The sequence below is a fragment of the Ceratotherium simum genome, chromosome 8, assembly GCF_057802395.1.
Source record: "Ceratotherium simum simum isolate JZ-2026a chromosome 8, ASM5780239v1, whole genome shotgun sequence".
NCBI classification, from domain to species: domain Eukaryota; kingdom Metazoa; phylum Chordata; class Mammalia; order Perissodactyla; family Rhinocerotidae; genus Ceratotherium; species Ceratotherium simum.
The window spans coordinates 39,627,385-39,655,056 of NC_141907.1; the positions used below are offsets into that span (position 1 = coordinate 39,627,385).

A 27,672-nucleotide genomic window follows, 5' to 3' on the forward strand; every position below is an offset into this window, starting at 1 on the left:
CTAAAGCAAAGAGGCTAACTCTAGTTGTTTGTTTTATTAAGAATAAAAAATAAATACATATGAAAATAAGTGATTACAGAAAGGCTGCAGGATACACACATAATATACAAAAGCCAACTGCTTTCCTATATACCAGCAATGAACTGGAATTTGAAACTAAAAACATACCACCACTTATATTAGCACAAAAAAATGAAATACGTATAAATCTAAGAAAATATATACAAGATCTATATGAGGAAAACTAATAAAACACTGATAAAAGACATTAAAGCAGATCTAAATAAATGGAGATATTCCATGTTTGCCGATAGGAAATTGCAATATTGTTAAGATGTCGCTTCTTCCCAACTTGATCTAGAGTCTATACAGTTCTGATCAAAATCTCAGCAAGTTATTTTGTGGATATCAACAAATTGATCCTAAGGTCTATATGGAAAGACAAAAAACTCTCAACCCAGTACTGAAGAAGAATGAAGTCAGAGGACTGACACTACCCAACTTCAAGACTTACTATAAAGCCACTGTGATCAAGATGGTGATGGTATTGGTGAAAATAGGTCAATGGAACAGAAATAAAGAGCCCAGAAATAGACCCACATGAAGGAGAAATGCAATTGAATGGGGAAAGGATAGTCTTTTCAAAAAGTAGTTGGTGCTAGAACACAGGAACATCCGCACAGAAAAAAAATGCAGACAGACCTCACACAATAGTTAACTTGAAATGGATCATACATCATAAAATTTATACTTTTAGAGAGTACAATTCAGTGGTTTTTAATATATTCACAAGGTTATGCAACCATCACTACTAATTCCAGAATATTTTCATAACTGCAAAGAGAAACCCTGTAACTATCAGAAATCACTCACGCATGGTCCTTGACTCCCGGCCCTTGGGCAACCACTAATCTACTTTCTGTCTCTATGGATTTGTCAATTTTGGACATTTCATATAAACGGAATCAAACATTATGTGGTCTTTTGTGACCGGCTTCTTTCACTTAGCATACGGTCTTCAAGGTTCATCCACGTTACAGCATGTATCAGGAAGTCACACACTTACACGGCTGAATAATATTCCATAGTACAACTAACCCACATTTTGTTTATCCATTCATCAGTTGACAGATAGCAGTAACTTGCCATTTCTCCCTCCTCCAGTCCCTGGCAACCACTAATCTGCTTTGCCTATCTATAGTTTTGACTATTTTGGACATTTCATATAAATGAAATTATACAACATGGGGCCTTTTGTGACTGACTTCTTTCATTTAGCATGTTTTCAAGGTTCGTCCATGTTGTAGCATGTTTCAGTACTTCATTCATTTTTATTGTTAATTAATATTCCATTGTATGAATATACTATTTTTTTAAATGTATACCTTAGTTGAGGAACAATTGGGTTGTTTCCACTTTTTGGCTATTAATAACGCTGCTATGAACACTCATGTACAAGTGTTCTGTGAACACGTATTTTCAATTCTCTTGGGTATACAGCTAAGAGTGAAATTGCTGGGTCATAAGGTAACTCTGTTTAGTTTCTTGCGGGACTGCCAAACTGTTTTCCAAAGTAGCTATACCATTTTATAGTCCCAACAGCGATGTATAATGGTTCCAAGTTCTCCATATCTTCACCAACACTTATATGTCTTTTTAATTTTAGCCTTCCTAAATGGAATAAAATGGTATCTCATTGTGGTTTTGATTTGCATTTCCCTTATAACTAACAATATTGAGCATCTTTTCACATGTGTTTACCAGCCGTTTGTAGATCTTTGGAGAAATGTTTATCCAAAGCCTTTGTCCATTTTTTACTTAGATTATTTGCCTTTTTGTTTCTGAGTTTAAGAATTATTTATATATTTGGGATAATACACTCTTATAAGACACACAAATTACAAACATTTTCTCCCATTCTGTGGGTTGCCTTCTCAAATTTTTGATAGTGTTCTTGAAGCACAATTTCTTCATAGAGTCCTCTGACTTAATTTTCATAAAGTTCAATTTATTTTCTTTTGTTACTTATGCTTTAGGTGTCATCTCTAACAAACCACTGCCTAATCCCAGGGCACAAAGATTTACATCTATGTTTTCTTCTAAGAGTTTAACAGTTTTAGCTTACTTTTAGGTCTTCAACCCATTTTGAGTTAATATTTATATATATTATGAGGTAGGGGTCCAAATTCATTTTTTTCCATGTTAATATCCAGTTGTCCCAGCACCATTTGTTGAAAAACAAAAACATTCTTTCCTCCATTGAATTGTCTTGACACTCTTGTCAAAAATCAATTGACCATAAACGTATGGGTTTTTTTCTGGACTCTCAATTCTATTCCATTGATCAATATGTCTATCCTTATGCCAATACCACACATTCTTGATTACTGTAGTTTTGTAGTAAATTTTAAAATCGGGAAATGTGAGTCCTCTAACTTCGTTCTTCCCTTTCAAGACTATTTTAGCTATTCCGGGTCCCTCATATTTCCATATGAACTTTACAGTCAACTTTTCAATTTCTGCAAAAACGTCAGCTGTGATTTTGACAGGGATGGCAGATCAACAGTATGTAAAATACATTTGAAAAAGGAGGAGGCTGAAGACAGAGAAACTAGTATACAAGTAGGCTTGAAATAATGATGAACTGAACAAAGGAAAAAGGGAGAAAGTGATTTAAGATACACTTTGAACTATGTCAAAAGATTTTTTTTTACAAGTTAAAATTCTAATACTTACGTAGGAATAGGAACTTGGCATGGAGGACAAGGTAATGCAGCCTGAATAAACGCTGGCTCAGAAGGCTGTTCCCAAGGGCCTGCAGGCTGGTGCTACAAGTAAAATACAGAATTTTAAGTCAGACGGATTAAATCATATGGCAATTATAAGAACCTAAGAAAACAGTTCCATGTATCCTCTGGTCAAGCAGGTTGAAATTTTTTCAAATTATCAATGAATTGTGCTTATTGAAATATTTTATTCCACCTGTATTCTATCAGATTGTTCCCCTCCACACCCATTTGATATTAAAAATTGAGGCAGACTCCAGCTTTTAAACAGAAAAAGGCAGAGTAGCCTCTTTCACTTCTCATAAGCCAAAAGGAGAATGAGAAACAGAGATGTAAACTCCAGCTTCCACCAGCAGCATGTAATCTCCATTATTTTGTTCACTGTTGTATCCCCAGCACCTAGGAGAAGGCTGAATACACAGTAGGGGCTCAATAAATATTCACTGAATACATGAACGAATCTTTGAGGAAACCAGGAGAGATCTACAAACCTAAACCACAATATATGAAGGAAGACTGCCAAATTCATCTGTATCATGACTATAACATGACTATCACACTGTATTTGCACACATTTGTTTATTGGTTCCTCTCTTCTTCTATATTGTGAGCTTCTTAAGACAAAAGACCAAGTCTTATTTACCTTGTACCCCAGCTCCGATCATAGTGCTTAATACCCAAAAAAAACTTAATCACTGCTTGTTGAATGACTAAGTAAAATTAAGAAAATATGACCCACAGCAATGCACTATCTCTTAATAATATTGTTCCCTTACCCTGCCAGTTTGCTTTATTAATGCTTGATCATGACATGGAGCAGGACACAAGTGACCACATTTCTCCAAAACTTTTTGGCAAGGCTGATGACATGGAGGACAAGAGCCAAAGTGACAGCGATGTTTTTCTTGACTTGTATGATGGCAAGTTGGTGGTCGACTAAATCATAAAGTACAATTTTTTAAATTACTTTTGATCATTGAACAATTATATCTAAAGTGCAATTATCTATTTATATATCTTCTCATTCCATACAGAATGAGCTTACTGTGAATATTAATATTTTAAAACATTAAAGCAAAATTGAAAATACTAACAATATTGAAAATCAATATGAACTTAAATTTGTAAGACACCAGAGGTAAGTTTGTGCAGAGCTTCGTACCAACCTGCATTGCTCTTTGCACTTGGGTGGTCTTGTGGTGCGTTCTCGGCCACAGGGTACCATCACCTTTGTATTACCGCAGTTGCATTTCACATCTACAGTTTCTGGGCAAGGATAGCAACTACCTGAAAAAAAGGTCTGAAACTTAAAAATAAATTTCCTTAACTACCCAAATGTCCATCAAGAGCAGAATCAATAAGTTTAGGGCTGGCCCCGTGGTGTAGCGGTTAAGTGCGAGCGCTCTGCTGCTGGCGGCCCGGGTTTGGATGCTGGGCACGCACCGAGGCACCGCTTGTCGGGCCATGCTGTGGTGGCGTCCCACATAAAGCGGAGGAAGATCGGCACGGATGCTAGCTCAGGGCCAGTCTTCCTCAGCAAAAAGAGGAGGACTGGCATGGATGCTAGCTCAGGGCTGATCTTCCTCACAAAAAAAAATAAATAATAAGTTTAGTATATCTGCACAATGGCATACTCTACCAGAATGAAGAAACCACAATATGTGAATGAACCTCACACACAAAACATTGAGCAAAAGAAGCCAGACACAACGAGTATGTAGTATACAATTCCATTTACATAAAGTAAGCAGGAAAAACTAATCTATAACGTTCAAATCAGGATGATGGTTACGAAGGATACAAGGAGGGTTTTTGGAAATGCTGGTAATGTTCTGTTTAACAACCTGAATTCTGGTTACATGGTTATATTCAGTTTGTAAAGCTTTATCAAGCTGTACACTTATTATGATTTGTATACTTTTCTACATCTATACTGGTACTTCAACAAAAAGTTTTATAATTTTGTTTAAAATTTGCCAAAAGTTTTGTTCTAAATAACGAATTTACCACATTACTCATTCAAAACTACACAAGCAAAATGGATATAAGTCTTTGGAAAACCTAATGTTAACAATAATCTTTTTGGCTTATTTTCATAAATACTTCTATTCGAGTACATTGTTTTTAGATAAATTCCCCAATAAGAGTAACTTCTCTCATCAGGTTATGAACAAGTACAGTCAACTTTCCAATACTCACGCTTTGTGAAAGACTAAATTCTAAACCCTCACTTTAGCCTATAATTCCAAAATACTTCTAAACATTTCAAAAGGAAAAGTTACTTGGGTTTCAGCTTTTACTTTCTTTTGTTATGGGTTGGTAGAAGCAAACAAAAAAATGAAAGAAACCTTTTTGAACGAGCTATAAAGTTCTCCTCAAGGCTCTGACATCATCTTTTTCTTTTATTTTTATTTTTTGTGAGGAAGACCAGCCCTGAGCTAACATCCGATACCAATCCTCCTCTTTTTGCTGAGGAAGATTGGCCCTGGACTAACATCTGTGCCCATGTTCCTCTACTTTATATGGGACGCCACCACAGCATGGCTTGACAAGCGGTTCGTTGGTGAGTGCCTGGGATCTGAACGTGCGAACCCCGGGTCGCCAAAGCAGCGCGCGCACACTTAACCACTGCACCACCAGGCGGCCCCTGACATCATCTTAAGGGCTTTCTTCCCACTCGAGTTTTCCCAGTAAGTAAGGTACCCCATTAGAAATGAAATAGTAAGAAAGGAATAAGAGTCTTCAACTAAGGAGTGAATACCTTAAGAGACTGCTACCTAGGTGTCAGGACCAAGCAAGATAATGAATAGCAGTTAACCTGATAAGAAACAGATTAATGATGAAAAATAGCCTGGTTAAAGCCTCTAAAAGTTCAAAATAGTTCCCTAAAACAAACAGAAGTTAAGAACTTCGATTCAAATAATGAACATACAAAAAGAAAATGAGAGTAAAAAGCACCATAGGGAAAAAACATACATGTATTGTACAAATTACTAAATTTATACTTCAGTGTTTTGATAAGTATAGTCGAGTGAAGTATTGTCTTGATGGTAGTGCAAGCCAAGTTATCCTGACCCACATGATCAAATTTTATTTTGATCACTCCAAAAGAAGGATTAGATGTCACATGTTTATTTATTTATTTTTTCTTATGAGGAAGATCAGCCCTGCGCTAACATCCGTTGCCAATCCTCCCCTTATTGCTGAGGAAGATTGGCCCTGGGCTAACATCTGTGCCCATCTTCCTCCACTTTATATGGGACGCCGCCACAGCATGGCTTGACAAGCAGTGCATCGGCCGCCACCTGGGATCCGGACCTGGGAACCCTGGGCTGCCAAAGCGGAGCTCACGCACTTAACCGCTAGGCCACAGGGCCGGCCCCTAGATGTCACATTTTTAAAAAGTGAATAGTGACATTTAAATCTGTTCTCATTCACCATTTTATATTAATTTCCAGACTTAACAATAATCTTCAGGCATCTTTAGCAATTCAAAGAGGAACTTATCAAACATGATCTTTCTGCCACTCTAAACTACAGCACCACTTTTCCTTTCTTAAAAATTAAATCTCCGGGCTGGCCCTGTGGCCTAGTGTTAAGTCTGGCATGTTTGTACTGTGGTTACAGTGTAACTTTGATTATGAAGGTGTCTAGAATGATGTAAAATGGTATGAAATAAAGATTATATATATCTTACATAACTGTGGATTAAACAAATGGTGACAGTTGCACAACAGTATTTTCCACATATTTTCCATGAAGGTAAATTTTGTTAGGGGCTAATAAGCTTCTTTTTTTTGTGTGAAGAAGATCAGCCCTGAGCTAACACCCATGCCAATCCTCCTCTTTTTTGCTGAGGAAGACCGGCCCTGAGCTAACATCCATGCCGATCTTCCTCCACGTTATGTAGGATGCCGCCACAGCATGGCCTGACAAGCGGTTCATCAGTTCAAACCAGGGATCCAAACCCAGGCCGCCAGCAGCCGTGCACTGGCACTTAACCGCTACGCCCCGGGGCCGGCCCCATAAGCTTCTTTTTTAAAACATAAACACTCTGCCAAAAAAAAATTGAACCTGAATCTGATCAAACCTCTAGATTCCACCAACAATTTATAGGAAATATAGAGGAAAATTTCAAATAATACCACAGAGATACAATCTGCAAAATCTAGACTCTGTAAAACTAAATAAAGCATCCTATTTTGTTTATAAACAAATAAGCGACAAGGAAACAAAAAAGGGAGATGGAGGAGGAAAATTACAGATTAATAGACTTTAGAGACATCAATCAATTACAAAACGTCAATCTTATTAGGTTTTTGAGTCATACAAACCAAAGCAAAAAAAATTCAGATATTTGTGAGGCAAAAAGAAACTCGAACACCAGATATTTGCCCATATTAAGAAATATATTAACTACTTTTAGGTTAAGAATCCATCTTTTAGAGATGAATACTGAAGTATTTATGGGATTTGCTTCAAAACAATCCAAGAGGGGGATATGCTTTCAACACTTCTCCACTAAGTATGATGCTTGCCCTAGCCTTTTTACAGATACTCTGTATCAGGTTAAGGATGCTCCCTTCTATTTCTCATTAATTTTTTATCATATATGGATGCTGAATTTTATCAACTATCTTTTAAACATTTACTAAGATGATCTCGTTTGTCTTTTAATCTATTAATATGGTGAATCACATTATTAGATATACTAATATTAAACCAACCATACACTACTGGAATAAACCAAACTTGGTTATGATAGATTAAGGTTTTGGATAGCTGAACTGTAGTATTGAATAGCTGGATTTGAGTAGCTAAAATTTTAATATTTTACAAACATGTTCATGAGTTAGACTGGCTTGTAATTTTCTCTTACTTTCTTTGTCAGATGGTATAATAAGTTGGAGTACATTCCTTTTTTACACATACTCTAAAACAGTTTATGAATAGATTGAACTTATACATACCTTAAATGTTTATTTGTTAAAAATCATGCGTAAAAATCAACTGGGCCTGGTGTTTTTGTAGTGAGAAAATTCTAAACTACTCATTCAATTATTTTAACGGTCACATAACCAGCCAGGTTTTCTCCTTAAAGTAAAGGCCAGTGTTTTAACAATGGTCTACAAGGCCTTATACATATTCTCCGTTTCCCAGCAACCCTTTATCCCACATCTCTTTGACCTCATCTCCTACCATTTGTCCCCTTGAGCACCTACTTTGGTCCTCCTTCAGTTCCATCAAATGCTGTCTCAGGGCCTTTGCAATCACTGCTTTCTTGCCTGGAACACTACTCCGCCCCCATTTCCACAAGGCCTAATCCCTTACTTCTTTCAGGACTCCTCTCAAAATGTCATCCTTTCAGAGTCCTCCTCTGATCACACTATATAAAATAGTATATATCATCCCCACTAGCACAATTTTAATTTTACTCTAATTTTCTTTCTATACTTGTCTTTCAGATACTTGTCAATATCTGATATTCTATATTAATTTGATTATTTATTTGTATTCTAACTGAGGGGGAGTAAAAAAACAAGTTCCATAAGAGCAGGCACTTTGTGAATTATTGTTCACTCATGTAATCCCAGTGCCTGGCACTCAGCAGACACTCAAAAATACTTATTGAATAAATTAATGACTAACTTTAGAATGTTAATGAAATCTAAATTTAATTGGTCAATGATGTAATACGACTATAAAAGGAAATAAAATCCTTTTAATGATGGTAAGAACTGAAAAAGTAGTTATAAACTTCACATTGACACTGACAAATCAGAGAACATCCACAGGAAAATGTCTATGGGGTTAACAGAATCTGCCACTTTTCCTAATGGGGAGGCAATTTTGTATAACAGAAATATCACTAAAGTCTGGGTTCAAATCCTGACCCTGTAATTAATTCTATGACCTTGGGCCAACAGTAATGTCATACACCTTACAAGATTTCTGAGAGGATTAAGAGATTAACTGAGATATCTAGCATCCACCTAATCCCCAAGGAAGACAGGAAAACAGTACAGTAGTTTGCCCCAGGTCATAAAGCTACTAAGATGTAGAGTCTAGACTTGCACCAGGACCTGTTACACTAAGTCCATGCTCTTCCCACTACCCTATACTATCGTTCAGTAGATTCCATTTCATATCAACACACTCCAAATGGGTAACGTTAACTCAGTTTTCAATGTATACTAACTTAGGCACCCCTGAGACCCTTTCAGAGGGTCTGCAAGGTCTCACATGTACAGTTTTCCAAAAGGTATGTGACACGTGACATCACAACAGATTGAATGCATTCAACAGATGTGAACCCAGCTATATTCTATTAAGCTAGACATTAAAGACATTTGCAAAAATGTAAAACAATACCATTCTTCCCACTAAATTGTTTTTCGCAAAATATAGTTCTTTTTCATAAAAAATGTTATTGAATTAAGATGTAACGGGTTCATTATGGCTATTTTTAAACAAAATAATAAATATTATTACATTTTATTTCAATTTCAAATACAATAAATATCAATAGATAAAACCCACATTAACAAAAGCTCTTTGGGTCCCAAAAGAGTGTTAAGGGGTCTTGAAACTAAAAAGTTTGAGAACCAGTGGCTTAGGATATATCCAATCCCTTACTAGATTTAATTCCATATAAATATCTAAAATTCAAAATAAAACTGAAAAATCTAAGAACACATTAATCAATTAAAAAACTGTGGAGAATGCTAGGAGGAAGTAAGGAAACAACACAGTGTTATAGAAAGAACAAAACTTTTATGTTTAGAAGACCTGGGTTCAAATCTTGCCTATATGGTTTTACTAGATATTTCCTGAGTATGTTACTGAACCCTCTTTAGCTTCAATCTCTTTGTCCACAAAATGGGGATCTTGGCGACTGCCCTACCTTCTCACAGTTGTTAAGAGAACCAAGTAAGATAACGTGAAAGCTCTCCATAAACTATAAAGTACTATGTAAACACAAACATAAAATTACAGCTATTGTTTAATTTTACCTCTGTGGCAGACAGATGGACACTTATGGTTTCTACATCCTAAAGTCCGTCCACAGTTTTGATCACAAGGTGGACAGTTTCCAGGGCAACACTGAAGAGAAAGCAATATATAAAAAACAGGTCATTTGAAACCATGTATAATATGAATGCTATTACTAGTTATTCACAGAACTAACAGAAAGCAAAAGACACTTCTTTTCAATATAAGAATAATGTATTTAAGAGTATCAACATTCTTCTCGTAAGTAGATATACTGTATTAAGAACCTATTAGTTTAAAAAGATAATAACCTAATTTAATGAAATCAAGCTAAATTTTCTTGTCCTTCAGTTAATTGTCCTATGCTTCAAAACGTTCTCATAAGATAATTTCACTTCTACTTATCTATGCAGAGATTGACAACATTAACCAAAGGAATGGATCTGGTTAAACCCTATAGTAATTAGTATAGTAATAGCAATTAGTAATTAGTATAGTAATAGCAATTAGCCTGGCTATTTCAAAAATTTAATTAAAATAAAACTAGTTCAATGTATAGATTAGTTTTGCAGTTATTTCAAACCATGGAATCAGAGACTAACTAAAGGAGAGAAGCAAAGATAGGCTATTTGCTTCTAGCTTGCTTTATTTAGTCCCTTCCCTAATTTCCAATCCGCCTGTGAGAAATATAGCTGTCTATGACCTGTCCCAGTTTTCATTCATGAACACAAGGCAACTACTTCAAGTCCATCTTGCCACTCTAACTCCTTCCGTGACTTCTCATATATCCAAACTTTGGAAAGGAAATACAGGCTACAATTGTTTTAAAGAAACTTAGGGTTGTAACCTACTTAAGAACAAGTTTCAGTATAGAAAAATAGCTCAAAATAAAATACTCATTATTGGAAAACAATATGAAGTCAAAACAGTTCATTCAATTAGACAAACATTTACCAAATGAGATTATGTGCCTGTCACTTTGCCAATGCCAGTGGGGGAAAAGGTTATGTGATCTATGACTTTAATAAGCCTTTAGATATTTATGACCATGATGGAGTAACAATGACCAGATTTACTTTCATGCCTTACACAGCTAGGAAATCAGGCAAAACATACAAAACAACAGTTTTCAGACATTAGACAATTAGGCAGCACAAGACAACAACCCCTAAGGGAAGAGAAACAAACAAGGTGAGTCCTATGATAGCATCAGCTTAGACCTGGAGGTTTCCAGGCTGCAGCACAAGGAAGTCACAAGCAGAGTCCAGTGGTCTCACCAAGTTGAGTAGATAAAATTCATAGTTCAGAGAGGCCAGTGTGGCTAGAATTTGTGGAGAAGTGGTAGCAGTACAGAGAAAACTCCGGAGAACTCCAGAAAGGACCCCTTGAGTCTTTGGCTGAGTACTGGTCTGTACCTGTGTGAGAGGAAACTACCCAAAACCTGAGAAAGAATCACTGGAAGGGGAAGGCAGAACAATTTTCAGAGATTATTCAAGCCTGGAAATAGTTTGTGTTCCCTAGGTCCAGAGTGGGAGAATCTCCTAATACACAGGAATCAAGTAGAGTACTTAGAAGAGTTATTGCCTCAGTAGCGGGGCCAAATTAGCCCTAGAAAAAAGGGCAATCTGGCAACACCTAACAAAATTAAGCCGCAAAAGGACCAAAGTAACTTAACTTTGACCCAAAACAAAGCTTAAAAATATTTAAAGGAATACAAAAAAACCCAGCACCAAAAAATGTAAAGTTCACAACGTCTGGAAACCAGCCAAAAATTACCCAGCAAGCAAAAAAGCAGGAAAATATAACCCAAAAGGAAAAGAAAAATGATCAACAGAATTAGACCCAGAAATGACAGATGACAGAATTAGTAGACAAGGACATTAAAATAGGCATTATAAGTATAGCCCATTCATATATTCAAGAAGCTAGAGGAAAGCATGAGCGTGTTAAGGACAGACATGGAAGATATAAAAAAAAGACCCAAACCCAGCTCTCAGAAATGAAAAAATATAATGTCTGAGACGAGAAAGTATAGGATGCGAAAACAACAGATTACACAATGCAGAAGAAAATTAGTAAGACAAGGCTATATAAGCTAAAATAAAAGGCGGAACTTAAAAGGAGTAAGTAGTAAACAGAGCGGCAGTGAGCTGTAGGACGTCAAGCAGCACAACATGCACATCACTGGAATCTCAGAAGGCAATGGGTAGGGGAAAATATTTGAAGAAGTAAAGATGGAAAATTTTACAAATTTGTTGAAAACTATAAATAGGTCCAAGAAGCTCAACAAACACTGAGCTAAAGAAACATGAAGAAAGCTCTACCAAGGAACACTACAATTAAATTGATAAAAACTAGTGATAAAGAGAAAAATCTTCAAAAATAGCCAAAGAAAAAAGATACATTACATACAGAGGAACAAAGATAACAATCACAGCACACTCTTTGTTGGAAACAACGCAAGCTAAAAGATAATATCTTTTAAAAGGGCAATATCTTTAAAGTATGGGGAATATACTATCAAACTAGAATTCTACAGTAAAAATATTTGTCACAAACAAAGGCTGAAGAGAGTTTACAAAAGTTGAAAGAATTCATGACCAGCACTACAAGAAATGTTAAAGGAAGTCCTTCCAACAGAAAGAGAATGAAACCAGATTGAAACCTGAATATATATAAAAGGATGAAAAGCACCAAAAATAATGAGCTTGATGCTAATTATAAAAAACTACTTTTTCTTATTTTTTCAAACTCCTTAAAAGGTACCTGACTAAACAAAAATAAAAACAATGTATTCGGGGTTTATAAAATACATGGGTATAAAATGTGTGAGAATCAAATAAAGGAGTTAAAATGGAATCACTGAAAAGCCATACTTCAAAGAGAAGACACAAAATTAGGAAAAGGAACAAAGAACAGATGGGCACATAGAAAATAAATAGCAAAATGACAGATTTAAATCCAACCATATTAAAGATCACATTAAATGTAAATGATCTACACCCAAATTAAACAACAAAGACTGTCAACTTGGATAAAATAACATCTAAATGCTGTCTACAAAAAATCCACTTCATTTATTTATTTTTTAATCCACTTTAAATATAAAGATATAAATAAGTTAAAAGCAAAAGAATGGAAAAAGATAAATCATGTTAACACTCAAGAAAACAAAGCTAAAATCACTATATTTCCTTAGATTTAAGAATAAAAAATCTTACCAGAGATAGAGGGATAATTCATAAAGATAAAAGGCACTCAAAAAAACTGCAAATCTACAGACACAATAAAATACTCCAATTGACCTAATACTGAACCAAGTGTCTATAAATAAGATTTGAACAATAGAAGTTAAGCCTCTACCACCAAATGAACTATCACTCTAACACTGCTACGATGCTTTAAAGTCAAGGAACAGAGGAGCAGCCTGGTGGCATAGTGGTTAAGTTCGAGCCCTCTGCTTCGGTGGCCCAGGGTTCATGGGTTCGGATCCTGGGTGCAGACCTACAGACCACTCATCAGCCATGCTGTGGCGGCATCCCATATACAAAATAGAGGAAGATTTGCACAGATGCTAGCTCAGGGACAATCTTCCTCACCAAAAAAAAAAAAAAAATGGGCTAAAATTTAAAGTCAGGGAACAGAAATAGTCCAAGAACCAAGTTGAAAGGAATATGCGCAGGACAAAAAGAGACCCTTGACATTTAAAAACCTTGGTAAGATTTTCCACTAATACCAACAAGCAGAATTAATTAATCTAGAATATTTATTAATATTTCATATGGAAAGCAAAGAATATGCCTGAACATTTGAGGAACAAGTCAAGACGGCACTTATCACGGGCCCCCAAAAGAATTCGAGAGAATTTTTAAATCAGTTTCCCAAGCTTATTACACATACCTTCCTCCTACACTGATGCTTCTGACAGTCCCGCATCTTAACACACTTAGTTTCACAGAGATAAGGTTTATGACATGGCATTCGTTTTGTATGCTTTCCACAGCGACAATGCTTTTCTACTTCCTGGAAGAATCAAATAAATGCTATTAAAACTGACTTTGTTGACATGATTTTTTCCACACTGCAATCTCTATAATATATGCTAAAAAATGAAGGAGAAAAGTTTTAAAAGTCTTTTGAATGAAAGACTTTACCAAATACAAAGCTGAATTTCCTAAGATATTTCTTTGTATCTTTGTTCCAAAAAAGACTTCATAGAATTCCTATTATTAAATTGAGTAAAAATTTGATATTAAGTAGTAAAAGAATACCATACATTAAATCTTTAAATATAAAGAAATAAAATCACTTACATCTAATTACACTATAACATCTGCACATCCTGTCTCAGTGAAACAAGAAAACTGGATTATCTATAGCATGGTCAAAACCAAAATGACATATGTAACTTTAAAGCCTCAATTAATTCTAGCCTTTCATTTCTTTCCATCATCACTAGGTCTAATTCGTCACTGCTTTGAATGTCTTCTGGGAACAAACAATCCCACACCAGACTATAAAAATGACAACGTCCAAACTTTTACTAAGCAAAAACAAACAAAAGGTAATTTTTAGATTTGATTGCTGGCATACCCTCCTCCTTCTTCACCGTAAATATCAGGTCACTAAACACATACATATCATGACATACATGTTTATGAAACTAAGTAAAGGAAAACAATTACAGAACAATCCCATTTGACACATTATGATAGGTAGCTCTTAAAAGTATTTATTACAGGAGATGACTAACTTGTCTACATGTTTCGCAAGGACCTCGGTGACAACGCTGTGAACATCTATGGATTCCACATTCAAGTACTTTGTCACAACTGTCTCCACAAGTTGGTACATCTTCTGTACAAGGCAAAGAAAACTCTAAAAGCAGACAAAAGGTCAATGTTAATAATAAGATACATTATAATAAAGCACTAACAATATGCCATGTTGTTTTGGCTCCCTAAAGAATGACAGCCCTTTCACACTATGAATTTTTGCAATAATTGTCTATATAATTATTAGAAAAAATTAACTTTAATGAAAATAATCCCTAATATTTGTAAAGTTTATGCTTTTGAAAAGAATTTGAGGGGGTCAGCCCAGTGGCGTGGTGGTTAAGCTCGTGTGCTCCGCTTCAGCAGCCTGGGGTTCGCGGGTTCAAATCTGGGGCATGGACCTGTGCACCGCTTATCAAGCCATGCTGTGGCAGGTGTCCTACATATAAAATAGAGGAAGATGGACACAGACTTTAGCTCAGGGCCAATCTTCCTCAGCAAAAAGAGGAGGATTGGCAACAGATGTTAGCTCAGAGCTAATCTTCCTCACAAAAAAAAAAAAAAGAAGTTGACACATAACAAGTTACCATCCTCAAGAAGCACATTTTTATGCACTAACCACTTCAGAAATACCTATCTAAAGAAATGAGTGAGACCACGTAAACCTCCATAAAGAATTCTACAATATATAAAATTATTTTTAAAAATTTGCTCTTAACCTCACAGGATAAAAAAAAAAAAAGATGTAGATTTAAAAACATTATGAACTGATCTTCAACATAAACATGTTATGACAAGTGTTGGCACTAATCTTATAAATATGTGTTCTGGTATTGGTGCAGAGTCAAGGAAGTAGACTCAAACTACATCCCCTCTATGCCTTCATCTCAAAGCAGCCAAAATTCAATGCACCCATAACCTAATACATAATAATGACAATAGCTTATGCTTCTTAGGCTTCCTTTATGTGCTAGGCACTACACTAAATACTTTATATGTATTTTATCATTTATTTCTCACAACTTTCTTATAAATAAGGTACTATTAGTGTCCCCATTTAACTTGAGAAAACTGTAGCTCATGGAGGTGGGATTTGAACCCAGATATCTCTGACTCCAAAGTCTGAGTTCTTAATCCACTGTGCTGTATTGTCCTCTCATCCAAATGTACAGAAATCTAATATCAAATTTGTATTATTATTGAAATTACATTATGAACTCCCAGAGAATCTAATTTAATTAGCAAAGTGCTCTAGTTAGCATGATAAATAATCATATCCCATTAAAGGTTTAAAAAAAAGTCTTACTTGACTTCTGACACGGACAGAACCTTTTCCCAGATCGAGGACATTCTCCACAAACACCAACATGGCAAACTCGCTCACACGTATGATTACCACATGGCAGTGTTTTTCCACATACCTAAAATTAAATGCAACAAGCACTACTGAAGGACTTAAAAGTTAAGAAAGAAGACTTTGTACATGACATAATCCATTTTTCAATCACAAATAAGCAACTTCTTTATGTTCCTCATATTATTATGCTTTACATCTTACATAGGTATCATATATATACGTGTATATATATATACACACACATATATACATATGCACACACATAACACACATTTCCTATGCATCAGAGTATATTTTAAAAATACAATAAAGGAAATTCTATAAAACATTCACAATAGATTTAATACCTTTCCTTCGCAACCTCTTTCAAAAAACTAAAGAGGAGGAAAAGCTTCCAAACACATTTTATGAAGCCAGAATTACCCCGATACCAAAATCTGAACAGGAGACCACAAAAAAAGAAAACTAAAGGCCAATAGCCTTGATGAACATAGATGCAAAAATCCTCAACAAAACATTAGCAAACCGGGGCGCCGGCCCAGTGGCGTAGTGATTAACGTCACGTGCTCCACTTCTGGGGACCAGGGTTCACAGGTTCAGACCCTGGGCACGGACCCACGCACTGCGTATCAAGCCATGCTGTGGCAGGCGTCCCACATATAAAGTGGAGGAAGATGGTCACGGATGTTAGCCCAGGGCCAATCTTCCTCAGCAAAAAAAAGAAGAGGCTTGACAACAGGATGTTAGCTCAGGGCTCATCTTCCTCACCAAAAAAAAAAATATATGAGCAAACTGAATTCAACAATACATTAAAAAGATTATATACCATGATTAAGTGGGATTTACTCCAGGGATGCAGGGATGGTTCAATAGTCACAGATCAATCAACATGATACACCATATTAATAAAATGAAGGAGAAAAATCATATGATCATCTCAAAAGATGCAGAACAAGCAGCTGACAAAATTCAACATCCATTTATGATAAAAACTCTCAACAAAGTGGGCACAGAAGGAATGCACCTCAACATAATGAAGGCCATATATGACAAACCCACAGCTAACATTATATTCAACAGTGAAAAGCTGAAAGCTTTTCCTCTAAGATCAGGAACAAGACACGGATGTACACTCTCAACACTTTTATTCAATAAGTACTGGAAGTCCTAGCCACAGCAATTAGGCAAGAAAAAGAAAAGGCAACCAAACTGGAAAGGAAGAAGTAAAACTGTCACTATTTGCAGATGACATGATACTACATATAAAGAATCCACCAAAAAAGCTAGTAGAACTACTAAATGAATTCAGTAAAGTTGCAGGATACAAAATTAATATACAGAAATCTGTTGCATTTCTGTTGCAATCCTAAAATTTGCATTTCTTAATTTACGGAATTAAGAAAACAATCCCATTTACAATTGCACAAAAAGAATAAAATATCTAGCAATAAATTTAACCAAGGAGATGAAAGACCGTACTCTGAAAACAGTGACATTCATGAAAGAAACTGAAGGCAACACAAATAAATAGAAAGATACACTATGCTCATGAATTGGAAGAATTAATATTGTTAAAATGTCCATACTACCCAAAGCAAACTACAGATTCAATGCAATCCCTAGGAAAATACCAATGGCATTTTTTACAAAACTAAAACAAACAATCCTAAAATTTGTATAGAACCACAAAAGACCCAGAATAGACAAAACAATCTTAGCAAAAAAGAACAAAGCTGGAGGAATAATGCTCCCTGGTTTCAAACTATACTACAAAGCTGTAACAATCAAAACAGTATGGTACTGGCACAAACAGACAGATAGATCAATGGAACAGAATAGAGAGCCCAGAAATAAACCCATGCTTATATACGGTCAATTAATCTACAACAAAGAAGACAAGAATATACGATAGGGAAAAGACAGTCTCTTCAATAAATGGTGTTGGGAAAAGTGGATAGCCACATGCAAAGAATGAAACTAGAACACTATCTTATACCATATATAAAAATAAACTCAAAATGGATTAAAGACTTGAACGTAAGACCTGAAACCATAAAACCCCTATTAGAAAACAGAGGCAATAAGCTCTTTGACATTGGTCTAAGCAACATTTTTTTTTGGATCTGTCTCCTCAAGTAAGGGCAACAAAAGCAAAAATAAATGAATGGGACTACATCCAGCTAAAAAGCTCTGCACAGCAAAGGAAATTATCAACAAAACAAAAAGACAACCTACTAATTGGGAGAAGATACTTGCAAATCATATAAAAGGGGTTAATATCCAAAATATAGAAAGAACTCATACAACTCAATATCAAAAAAACAACCTGATTAAAAAATGGGCAGAGGACCTGAATAGGCATTTTTCCAAAGTAGATATACAGATGGCAAACAGGCACATGAGAAGATGCTCAACATCACTCATCATCAGAGAAATGCAAATCAAAACCACAATGAGACATCACCTCACACTCCTCAGCAAGGCTATTATCAAAAAGACAAGAGATAACAAGTGTTGGCAAGGGTGTAGAGAAAAGGGAACGTTTGAGCACTGCTGGTGGGAATGTAAATTGGTGTAGCCACTATGGAAAACAGTATGGAGAACCCTCAAGAAATTAAAAATACGACTTAGCAATTCCACTTCTGGGTATTTATCCAAAGAACAAGAAAACACTAATTCGAAAAGATACATGCACATCTATGTTCACCGCAGCATTATTTACAATACCCAACATATGGAAATGACCTAAGTGTCCAAAGATGGATGAATAAAAAGAAGATGTGATATACACATACATATACACACACACACACACACACACACACACAGGACTACTACTCAGCCATAAAAAAGAATGAAATCTTGCCATTTGCGATATGGATGGACCTTAAGAGTATTACGCTAAGTGAAATAAGTCAGACGGAGAAAATCAAATACTGTATAATTTCACTCATATGTGGAATCTAAGAAAACAAAACAAACAAAATAAACCAAAAAGAAACTTGTTTTATTTTATAAAAAATAACATAAACTCTCTGTACAGAGAACCGACTGTTGGTTAGCAAAGGGGAAAGAGGTTGCAGGGTGGGCGAATGGGTGAAGGGGGTCAACCCTATGGTGATGGATGGTGACTAGACTTGTGATGGTGATCACTCTGTAGTGTATACAGGTGTCAAATTATAAAGCTGTACATCTGACACTTACACGGTTAAAAAATAATATAAAAATTTTAATCAAAAAATTACACATATATATTATATAAATATACATAAAAATTTAAAAGTTATATATATTATATATATATGTATGTGTGTGTGTGTGTGCGCGCGTGTGTGTATATATAAAATAAAGGAAAAAAAGTACATACAGCTTCATACGGCCATCCACTAAAGACTTCCAAATGGTACTAAAACCATGCCAATTCTAGGACAAGCAAACCACAGCATCAATCCTACTTCCTTAATTGGATTAACTCAAGAAGAGGGGAGAGATGTTAGCTGAAGAGAGGGGAAAAAGAGAGAGGGAGAGCTAGCAAGAAAAAGAGTACATATGTACTGAATCCAAACTTCAACAAATAGCTGTTAATTTGAAGAAGAAATTTCCCCCCAGTAATTAAAATAATATTAAACTGGAAAATAGTTTCCTAAATTGTGAACATAATTCATCTGAGTAGCTATTTTTCCTCTCCTTTATCTATTTAAATCTAATTAGCATTTCTAATTGTTTAGACTTTCTGTATTCTTTAATACCTACCCCTCAAAATGCATCCACACTTACCTGATCACAGTGCCACAGTGGACTTGCACAGCTTCTTTCAGCTACTTGTTTGCCACAGACACATTTTTGTCTACTAACTCTTGGACAGGGTGGACAACTTCCTAAAATCACAATGATAAATTAGCACAGAAACATAAAAGCAAGAGAGACTGCTTTGACTTTTGCTGAAAGTCAGGACGCCTAACAAGTATGACCTTTTACCTGCATGACAAGGATTTTCACACTTATGCTGTCCACAAAGCAACTTCCGCCCACATGGCAGCTGACAGGACCACTCCTTGGCACTGCACCTACGAGGGATAGGTTTTGCTTTCTTACAGTAACAAGTAGTTGTGACCATCTTTGGACAAGGAGGGCAGGGACCTAGAATCCAATGAAAGGAAAAAAAAAAAACAGAAGTCAAAAGTTAAAACTTTCAATTCCTACACCTATCAGTAATCTCTAAAGCTTTCCTTACTGATAGTTTAAAAGGCATTCCCTTGGGGCCGGCCCGGTGGCGCAAGCAGTTAAGTGCGAGCACTCCACTGCGGCGGCCCAGGGTTCGCTGGTTTGGATCCCGGGTGCACCCGTCGCACCACTTGTCAAGCCATGCTGTGGCGGCGTCCCATATAAAGTGGAGGAAGATGGGCACGGACGTTAGCCCAGGGCCAGTTCTCCCCAGCAAAAAGAGGAGGATTGGCAGATGTTAGCTCAGGGCTGATCTTCCTCACAAAATAATTAAATAAATAAATAAAAGGCATTCCCTTCCAATGTTTTCTTATGTTAAATTAAGTTCTGAATTCAACTTTCACAATCTTTTTTTCCTCAACATAAGAAGAAAGAACCACCCACAAACAATTAGAAATGTAATATATAACTCACCTGGATGACAGAGGAGTAAACACTTATGGCCACAAGGAGGTTTAAATTCTCTCTCACACACTTGGCCGCATGAATGAGGCACAAGCCACGGATCTAAAGGTGGATCTTCTATTTTTCCACAATAGCAGTAGTACCTACTAGGTGTGTCAGATCTTTTGTATTCAAACCTACATTTTGGACTACAAAAAAAGAATGAAATTAGTGGAGTTAATTTCATTTTTAAAATGAGAGACAGGAATATAAATATATTCAGTAATAGAGTATACTTAATTAGTTTTATGCTAATGCACTCCCTGCTCCATCTTTATATTAGTAAGAAACAAGATTACTAAAATCAGTTTCAACTATCTAGGACAGCTCTGTCCAATATAATTTCCTGTGATGATGGAACTGTTCTATACCTGCCATGTCCAATACAGTAGCCACTAGCCACATATGGCTAGCAAGCACTTGAAATGTGGCTAATACATACAACCGAGGAAAGAATCAAATTTTTTATTTCATAATTTTTAAAAATTTAAATAACCACATGCTGCTAGTTGCACATGTTATTAAACAGCACATATCTAACTACAGAAAGAAAGAAATATTAGCTTTTTACTAACCCCTTGAACTTCATTCTTGAGATATTCATTCCAATTTTTATAACGCTCAATGTTTTAAAAGTTTGGTTGGGTGGTTTACAAATAAGTAAAATGTATTAGCAACAGCAAATAGAAGAGACAAATCAGGTTATAGGTAGATAACAGGCAGCAAGAAACAACTAAAATCTAGAATTAAGGGGAAAAATACTTGAAAGTAAACAAAGAATTTAATATTTCTCAACATCTAATACAAAACAGAGACATTTCAAATGGGCCTAAGTCAAAGAAAAGTTCAAATGCTATTTTATATTCTCTGCTAAAGCAGAAAGATTTTTACCCAGCCAAGATTAAAATAAAGCAGTTCCAGTGGCCAGCCCAGCGGTGCAAGCAGTTAAGCGCGTGCACTCCGCTGCAGAGGCCCGGGGTCCGCCAGTTCAGATCCCAGGCACACACCGACGCACTGCTTGGCAAGCCACGCTGTGGCGGCGTCCCATATAAAGTGGAGGAAGATGGGCACGGATGTTAGGCCAGGGCCAGTCTTCCTCAGCAAAAAAAGAGGAGGATTGGCAGATGTTAGCACAGGGCTGATCTCCTCACAAAAAAAAATAAAAATAAAGTAGTTCTGGTACTAGAAGTGTTAACCTTCAGCTCTATCAAATTCACTTGTAAATCACAGATCACTTCATTCTCAAAAGATGCTCTAACTCTTACTATCTCCTAGACAAATGAGTATAGTTTTACATCATCACTTAAATTTCTTTTGTATCATATATATTTTCATCGTCCTGAGAACATGTTCTGTTTCCAAATAATTGCCACATAAATATTCAGAATAACCAAAAGACAGCTGTTCTTGTAATTAAAAATGAAAAATGAAACACCATGTCTCATCTGGAATAAATAATTGGAATTTTGTTGGAAGAGTTAAAATTTTCCTTTACTAAAGGAAAAATGTATACCATTCCTCTAAGCTAGTGTGGAGGGGGATGTGTACTTCAAATAACCTTAGATATGGATGGCTAAAACGCAACCCACCACACCTTAAAACTGCCCATCAACACTGAGACTGAATCGTTCCAGGAGACTGGGGGAGGTGAGGCAATATGTGCAAATGCAGGAGCTTTATTTAAAATAATGGCATGCCAACAATGCAATGTAATTATATCGTACCTTGTTTATAAACAAGTAATATCTTAGTAGAAACATATTTTAAATGTTTGAATTCCACAAAACAACTAATCTAAAACTATTAACATTTTTATCAAGTTCTAGCTCCATTTTGACAAGGATTAAACCAAATCTGGAATAGCCATTTATTTTCTTTCTTAAAAAATATGAAATATGGGGCCGGCCCTGTGGCTTAGCGGTTAAGTATGCGCACTCCACTACGGGGCGGCCCGGGTTCCGATCCCAGGCGCGCACCGATGCACCACTTCTCCGGCCATGCTGAGGCCGCGTCCCACATACAGCAACTAGAAGGATGTGCAACTATGACATACAACTATCTACTGGGGCTTTGGGGCAAAAAAAGGAGGAGGGTTGGCAATAGATGTTAGCTCAGAGCCAGTCTTCCTCAGCAAAAAGAGGAGGATTAGCATGGATGTTAGCTCAGGGCTGATCTTCCTCACAAAAAAAAAAAAAAATGTGAAATATGGAAAGCAAAGGCTCCTACACAGCTGATTCAATTTTTTGTTCCTTCTAGATTTAAGTGAAGAGTAGTAGCTCATTCCTCTCTTAACTGGTACTTTCCACCCCTATGGCAAAATGACCACTTAAATTAGAAGTGAGAAGAGCAAGGGTGAGAAAAAGTACACATAGGTTTAAATCTCTAAAATTAAGCCAGATTATCTAGTTTAATTCTGTACCTATTAAACACTAAAATCCTCCCACAAATAAATAATGTACAGTAGAAAAACAAATATAGACTTTGAAATTTTAAACTGTTTCAGAGAAGCTAATATTCAATGAAGAGAAAACAAACAATATCTCTAAAAGTAATATTATAAGAGAACTCAGAAGAATAGAAAAAGCACTGAATTTAGAAGTCAGAAGTCCTAGGTTTCAAATCCTGGCTTCACCCCTTAAGGCTAAGAGAAGCCTGAACACATCATCTTGCTTCAATTAACTTCTTTATCCCCGTTGGTAACATGGGAATAAAATCTCCCACAGATGGCTGAGAATTATTTTTACAAAGTAACTAGTAGGTTTAAAATATTTTTTAAAAACTACACTACCACAATCTTACAAATATATCAATATTTATGGTAATAAGGGGAGGTCTGATATGGATCCAGGTTTTCTGAGACCTAAATCTTATACAATTTGAGGGCCTCTGTTAAGAAAAAGAACACAAAATTACAAATACAAAATTAGTTACAAAAGTGGATATTTATGTGAACAAAGAGCCCCTGAAATTTATACTTTAATACTCTGACAGTAAATCTACCTTCTGGGCTGTCAGTATAGATAAATTTTTTATTATGTTTATTTGGCAGAGATATAACTTTTCTATTCCCCAACTCTTTCTGCAAATATAACAGAAGTTCACAATCAAATATTCATCAATAATACACCAAACTAATAAAATAAATATAGAAAAATTGATGAGACTGGATAATATACCCCCGCAGTTTTGAGAGATTTCAAGGATAAAATTGGCAAGCCTATGATCAAAATACGGTAGATAACAGTCTTGTGCAATGTGATACTAATTAATATATAGTAATAGGAACTCAAGAAGAGAAGTACCAGAATTATGGAGTCTAGTCCTGCAGAATTTTAAAGAAATGAAAGTTCTTTTAAAAAGCTTAATTAAGGAGTTGTTTTGGAGAGGAAAAAAAGTCTGAATGATTTATTAGTTATTGAAAGGAACAAGTAGTTATACAAATTGAGGAGGTAAAAAGCCATTAACAAAGTCCCATATCTTCACAAACCAAGTGACTAATTGAAGGCTAAACATGGATCTTGAAACTGCCAATAAAGCAAATTATGAGCTATAATTTTCATTTATTTTACAACTTAATATTCCAACTAAATTAGAAAGAGTTACCAAGGCCAGGGATAATCTCTCTTTCCAAAATCATCATCTGTCAAAGGAGAAGATACCAGAAACTGGCTGTCTTTAGCCCACTTCTGGATACAGGGCATGTGAAATATGCAGAAACATCCTGAACAGCTCCAAACCTAGGACAAAGTATCAGAAATTAATATGTATGCAATGATTTTATTTGATAATTCCACAATACTTTAAAACGAGCATCACACTAAATTATTTTGAAGAGCTACCTAAAGATTAAAGAAAAAAAATCTTTCCTTCCAGTATAACAGAAGAAATGTTCTTTATAAAAATTTATTTAAGTGTGGAACACTTGGAAGAAAAATATTATTAATCACCGAGATGCATTTAGCTAGAAATAACTACTTCTACACTCTGGATGGTCTCCAACTTTTTTTGTATATATTTCATACTTTTTAAAAAATGAGGTCATACTGTACATACTATGTAACTTTATAGTCTTTTCTTTTAACATAGTATAAGCAGTTATCCTTATCAAATATGTTCACGACATGATATTTATAGCTATATACTATATCCTATAGACTTATATATCATAATTTTTTTAACCAATGTCTTCTTGGACATTTAGGTTATTTCCAATAATAAATAACACTACAAAGAAATCCTGAAACATAAATACATACATAGATCCCTATTTACCTCTTTTATTATATAAAATCTATTAGTCTAGAACTTAATAAAGGTAAATTCTAAAAATTAGGCGAGCAAAAAACTTGAGAATATATATATAATTTAAAAACTTAAGGAATAATAGTAAATTAATTTTTGAAACCTGCTGACACTTTGATATAACTTAACAAAAATCAGTTCTCCTTTCATTCTAACATTTTGCAACTGTTTAACAAAATCAGACATGTAGCACATTGCATAAGCTGGCAACAGCATTAAAAAAAAAAGAAGCCAACTTCTTAGTTTGAGTTCCCCCCAAAGTAGTATCTGAAATTAGAAACGGGATGCAGGAACAAGGGGTCAAGATGGGGAAGAGGAAATGCCAATAAATGGTATATTGTTGAGCTGATTACCACTAAGGGCCAAAGTTCAATCCTGCTAGAGACCCTCTGAAGAACCATGTGTGTTCATGCCTTGGACTACTCCAGCCCCAACCCCTAACAGAGAGGAGGCTGGGGCACTCATCCACCAATTCCATGTGATGGAATGTTGCCCCAAGGGGCGTTAAAATTAACTCCCCTGAGCTTCTGCACTACACCTGTGTACTGGTGAGTCAGTTCCCAAGGAGAAAGCATTGAGATTCAAAAAAAAAAATCCACACACACAGCAAGTGTTTCAGGTTTAAGGTGGCACTGTAACCACATACAGAGAGACTATTCATCCAGTGGAGTTGAAATCAGAGTAAGCCAACCAGATGTGACTCTGGGCACCCAAGGCACCTGCATCAGCTATACTGTCCTATCCAAAGTACGTTAAATTTCTGATTCACTCTACGTGACTGAATCCTCTCATCTGGCCTGATTTTCTTTTTCTAAGCAATGCTGCCATAATGTTGTCATGTGCCGTCAACTCGGCTCCAACTCCTGGTGACCCTGCGAATGAGTGGTGTCCTGTCCTCAACAACCCTACGCAGCTTCTGCAGACTCATGCCTATGGCTTCCTTTATGGAGTCAATCCATCTCATATTTGGTCTTCCTCTTTTCCTGCTGCCATCTACTTTTCCCAGCATTATCATCTTTTCCAAAGAATCTTGCCTTCTCACAATGTGCCAAAGTAGGACAGCCTCAGTTTTATCATTTTTGCCTCCAGCAACAGGTCAGGCTTAATTTGCTCTAATGCTGCTATAATAGCAGTGGATTAATCTGAGGTCTAAATGTTGAGTCTATCATATTCAGCCATCACTTCTCCTTAATTGCGTCATTAATGCACTTTTAAACTTACACATAGATAACGTCACCATTAGGCCATAGTGCCTCTAAGTACATGAGTTATATCTGAATCCACCTCTCCTCAATGACCCTAGCCACTTTCTACGGTGTCTTCAACACAAGAGAGGCTCACTAATAAACCACTAAGTGTCACTGCTAGGTTCTATGTCCTTGAAGACAGGGACCATATCAATCTTTTTTAAACCTGCCGAAAGTAATGAAATATAGTGCATTTTAACATTTCAGCATTTGTGGGAATCTCTAAAGTACAGATGCTAAAAATGCTTTATCAAATTGACATGTGCATTAAAACTGAAGATATTTGCTTCAGTTATATTAATAGTGTTAAAAATATTGAACGCTCATTTTGAGGTAATTTTTTTTTTAATTAAAGATTTACAAAATAATGATCAATTCATTAAAAAAATTCTCAAATGAAGCATTTCTAAACAAAAGCAAGCAAAATAATAATAAATGGTTAAATATTGTAAATGCAATGTAAGATATTTTGGGGAGATACATTAATATAGATAAGGGAAAAAACTTACTGCTTGGTTTCTCTTCACCGAAGCAATACAAATTAAGCATGTCATAGCTCCCGCTTGAAAAGCTTCATTTACATACTGCTTTGTTCGCTCTAATTCACTTATATCTCCATCTTGAAATTTAAAAATTGAAAACTTCATGTTAACCAACATCTGAAAATAACACAAACTCACTAATAGCCCCACATTATCTAGCAATATCAATTGCTCAAAACATAGCTTAAAAATGAGAAGTTTAAAAAAAAAGCAACCAGTGAGCTGCTAAGAGGTCACAAAGTCAATGCACTAATCTTAGGTACTTGATTCAAAAACAGCACCCCGGCCCTCGCTCAGAGCATAATGCTATTACAGCAATGTTACTGCTGTTACAGTCTTCAACCAATGTGGCGGGGGCAGAGCCATAGGCAAGAGCAGCAAGATGCCAAGTAAACACAGCACGCTCGGCAAAAAGCAAAGTGAAAGGAACTGAAAGGCAAAGCTCAGCAGAGACCTTTAGCCTAAATGTAAACACATGTTTGTGTGTGTGCGTTTCACACACAGCACATTCTTAATAAAAGCTTGTTGAATGAAAAGATCTTGAGGTCATTACAGTATAATAACCTTGTTTCATTAAGTTATGTTCACTATTTCTCTTAAAAAGGTAGAATGAACTTCTTAGCAAAAATCACTAGACTGTATTTTTTCTAAGCAATAACTGAGCATTTATTGCTAGGCACTGTACTATTAGTATTTCAGTAGGATTAAATGAGCTATTTTTATCTGCATTTTACAGATGAGAAAACGAAGGCACAGAACAATTAAGTAACTTCAGTATGACTCCCAAGTGAGCCCTCTTATCCACTATGCTATGCACAGCAAGAGGTTACTAAAGGAAGGTCCAAGAAATAACAGCTAACAGCAAAATGAAAGGCAGAAAAACTACCCAAAAGCACACATGACACCAAAAGGACAGTAATCTGAGACACTTTAGCACAGGAGAAATAAACCTACATGCTTTTAGTACAATAAAGATTGTTCAACAAAGGCTGACTGAGTCTC

General features: G+C 35.8%; 1 protein-coding gene across 3 annotated transcripts in view; it reads right to left on the reverse strand.

Annotated features, from left to right (window-relative positions):
• Positions 1-27,672, reverse strand: part of NFXL1 (nuclear transcription factor, X-box binding like 1) — a 53,738-nt gene that overhangs the window by 20,258 nt on the left and 5,808 nt on the right. For all 3 annotated transcript variants that reach the window (XM_004419039.2, XM_087434269.1, XM_087434268.1), the window contains exons 4-15: positions 26,638-26,747; positions 24,183-24,316; positions 20,550-20,728; positions 19,890-20,051; positions 19,689-19,789; positions 15,861-15,975; positions 14,533-14,657; positions 13,680-13,802; positions 9,800-9,890; positions 3,953-4,073; positions 3,563-3,722; positions 2,737-2,828 (exon numbers count right to left, since the gene is read on the reverse strand). In XM_004419039.2, coding sequence (XP_004419096.1) covers positions 2,737-2,828; positions 3,563-3,722; positions 3,953-4,073; positions 9,800-9,890; positions 13,680-13,802; positions 14,533-14,657; positions 15,861-15,975; positions 19,689-19,789; positions 19,890-20,051; positions 20,550-20,728; positions 24,183-24,316; positions 26,638-26,747 — 1,513 coding nt within the window. The remainder of the gene's footprint in view (positions 1-2,736; positions 2,829-3,562; positions 3,723-3,952; positions 4,074-9,799; positions 9,891-13,679; positions 13,803-14,532; positions 14,658-15,860; positions 15,976-19,688; positions 19,790-19,889; positions 20,052-20,549; positions 20,729-24,182; positions 24,317-26,637; positions 26,748-27,672) is intronic.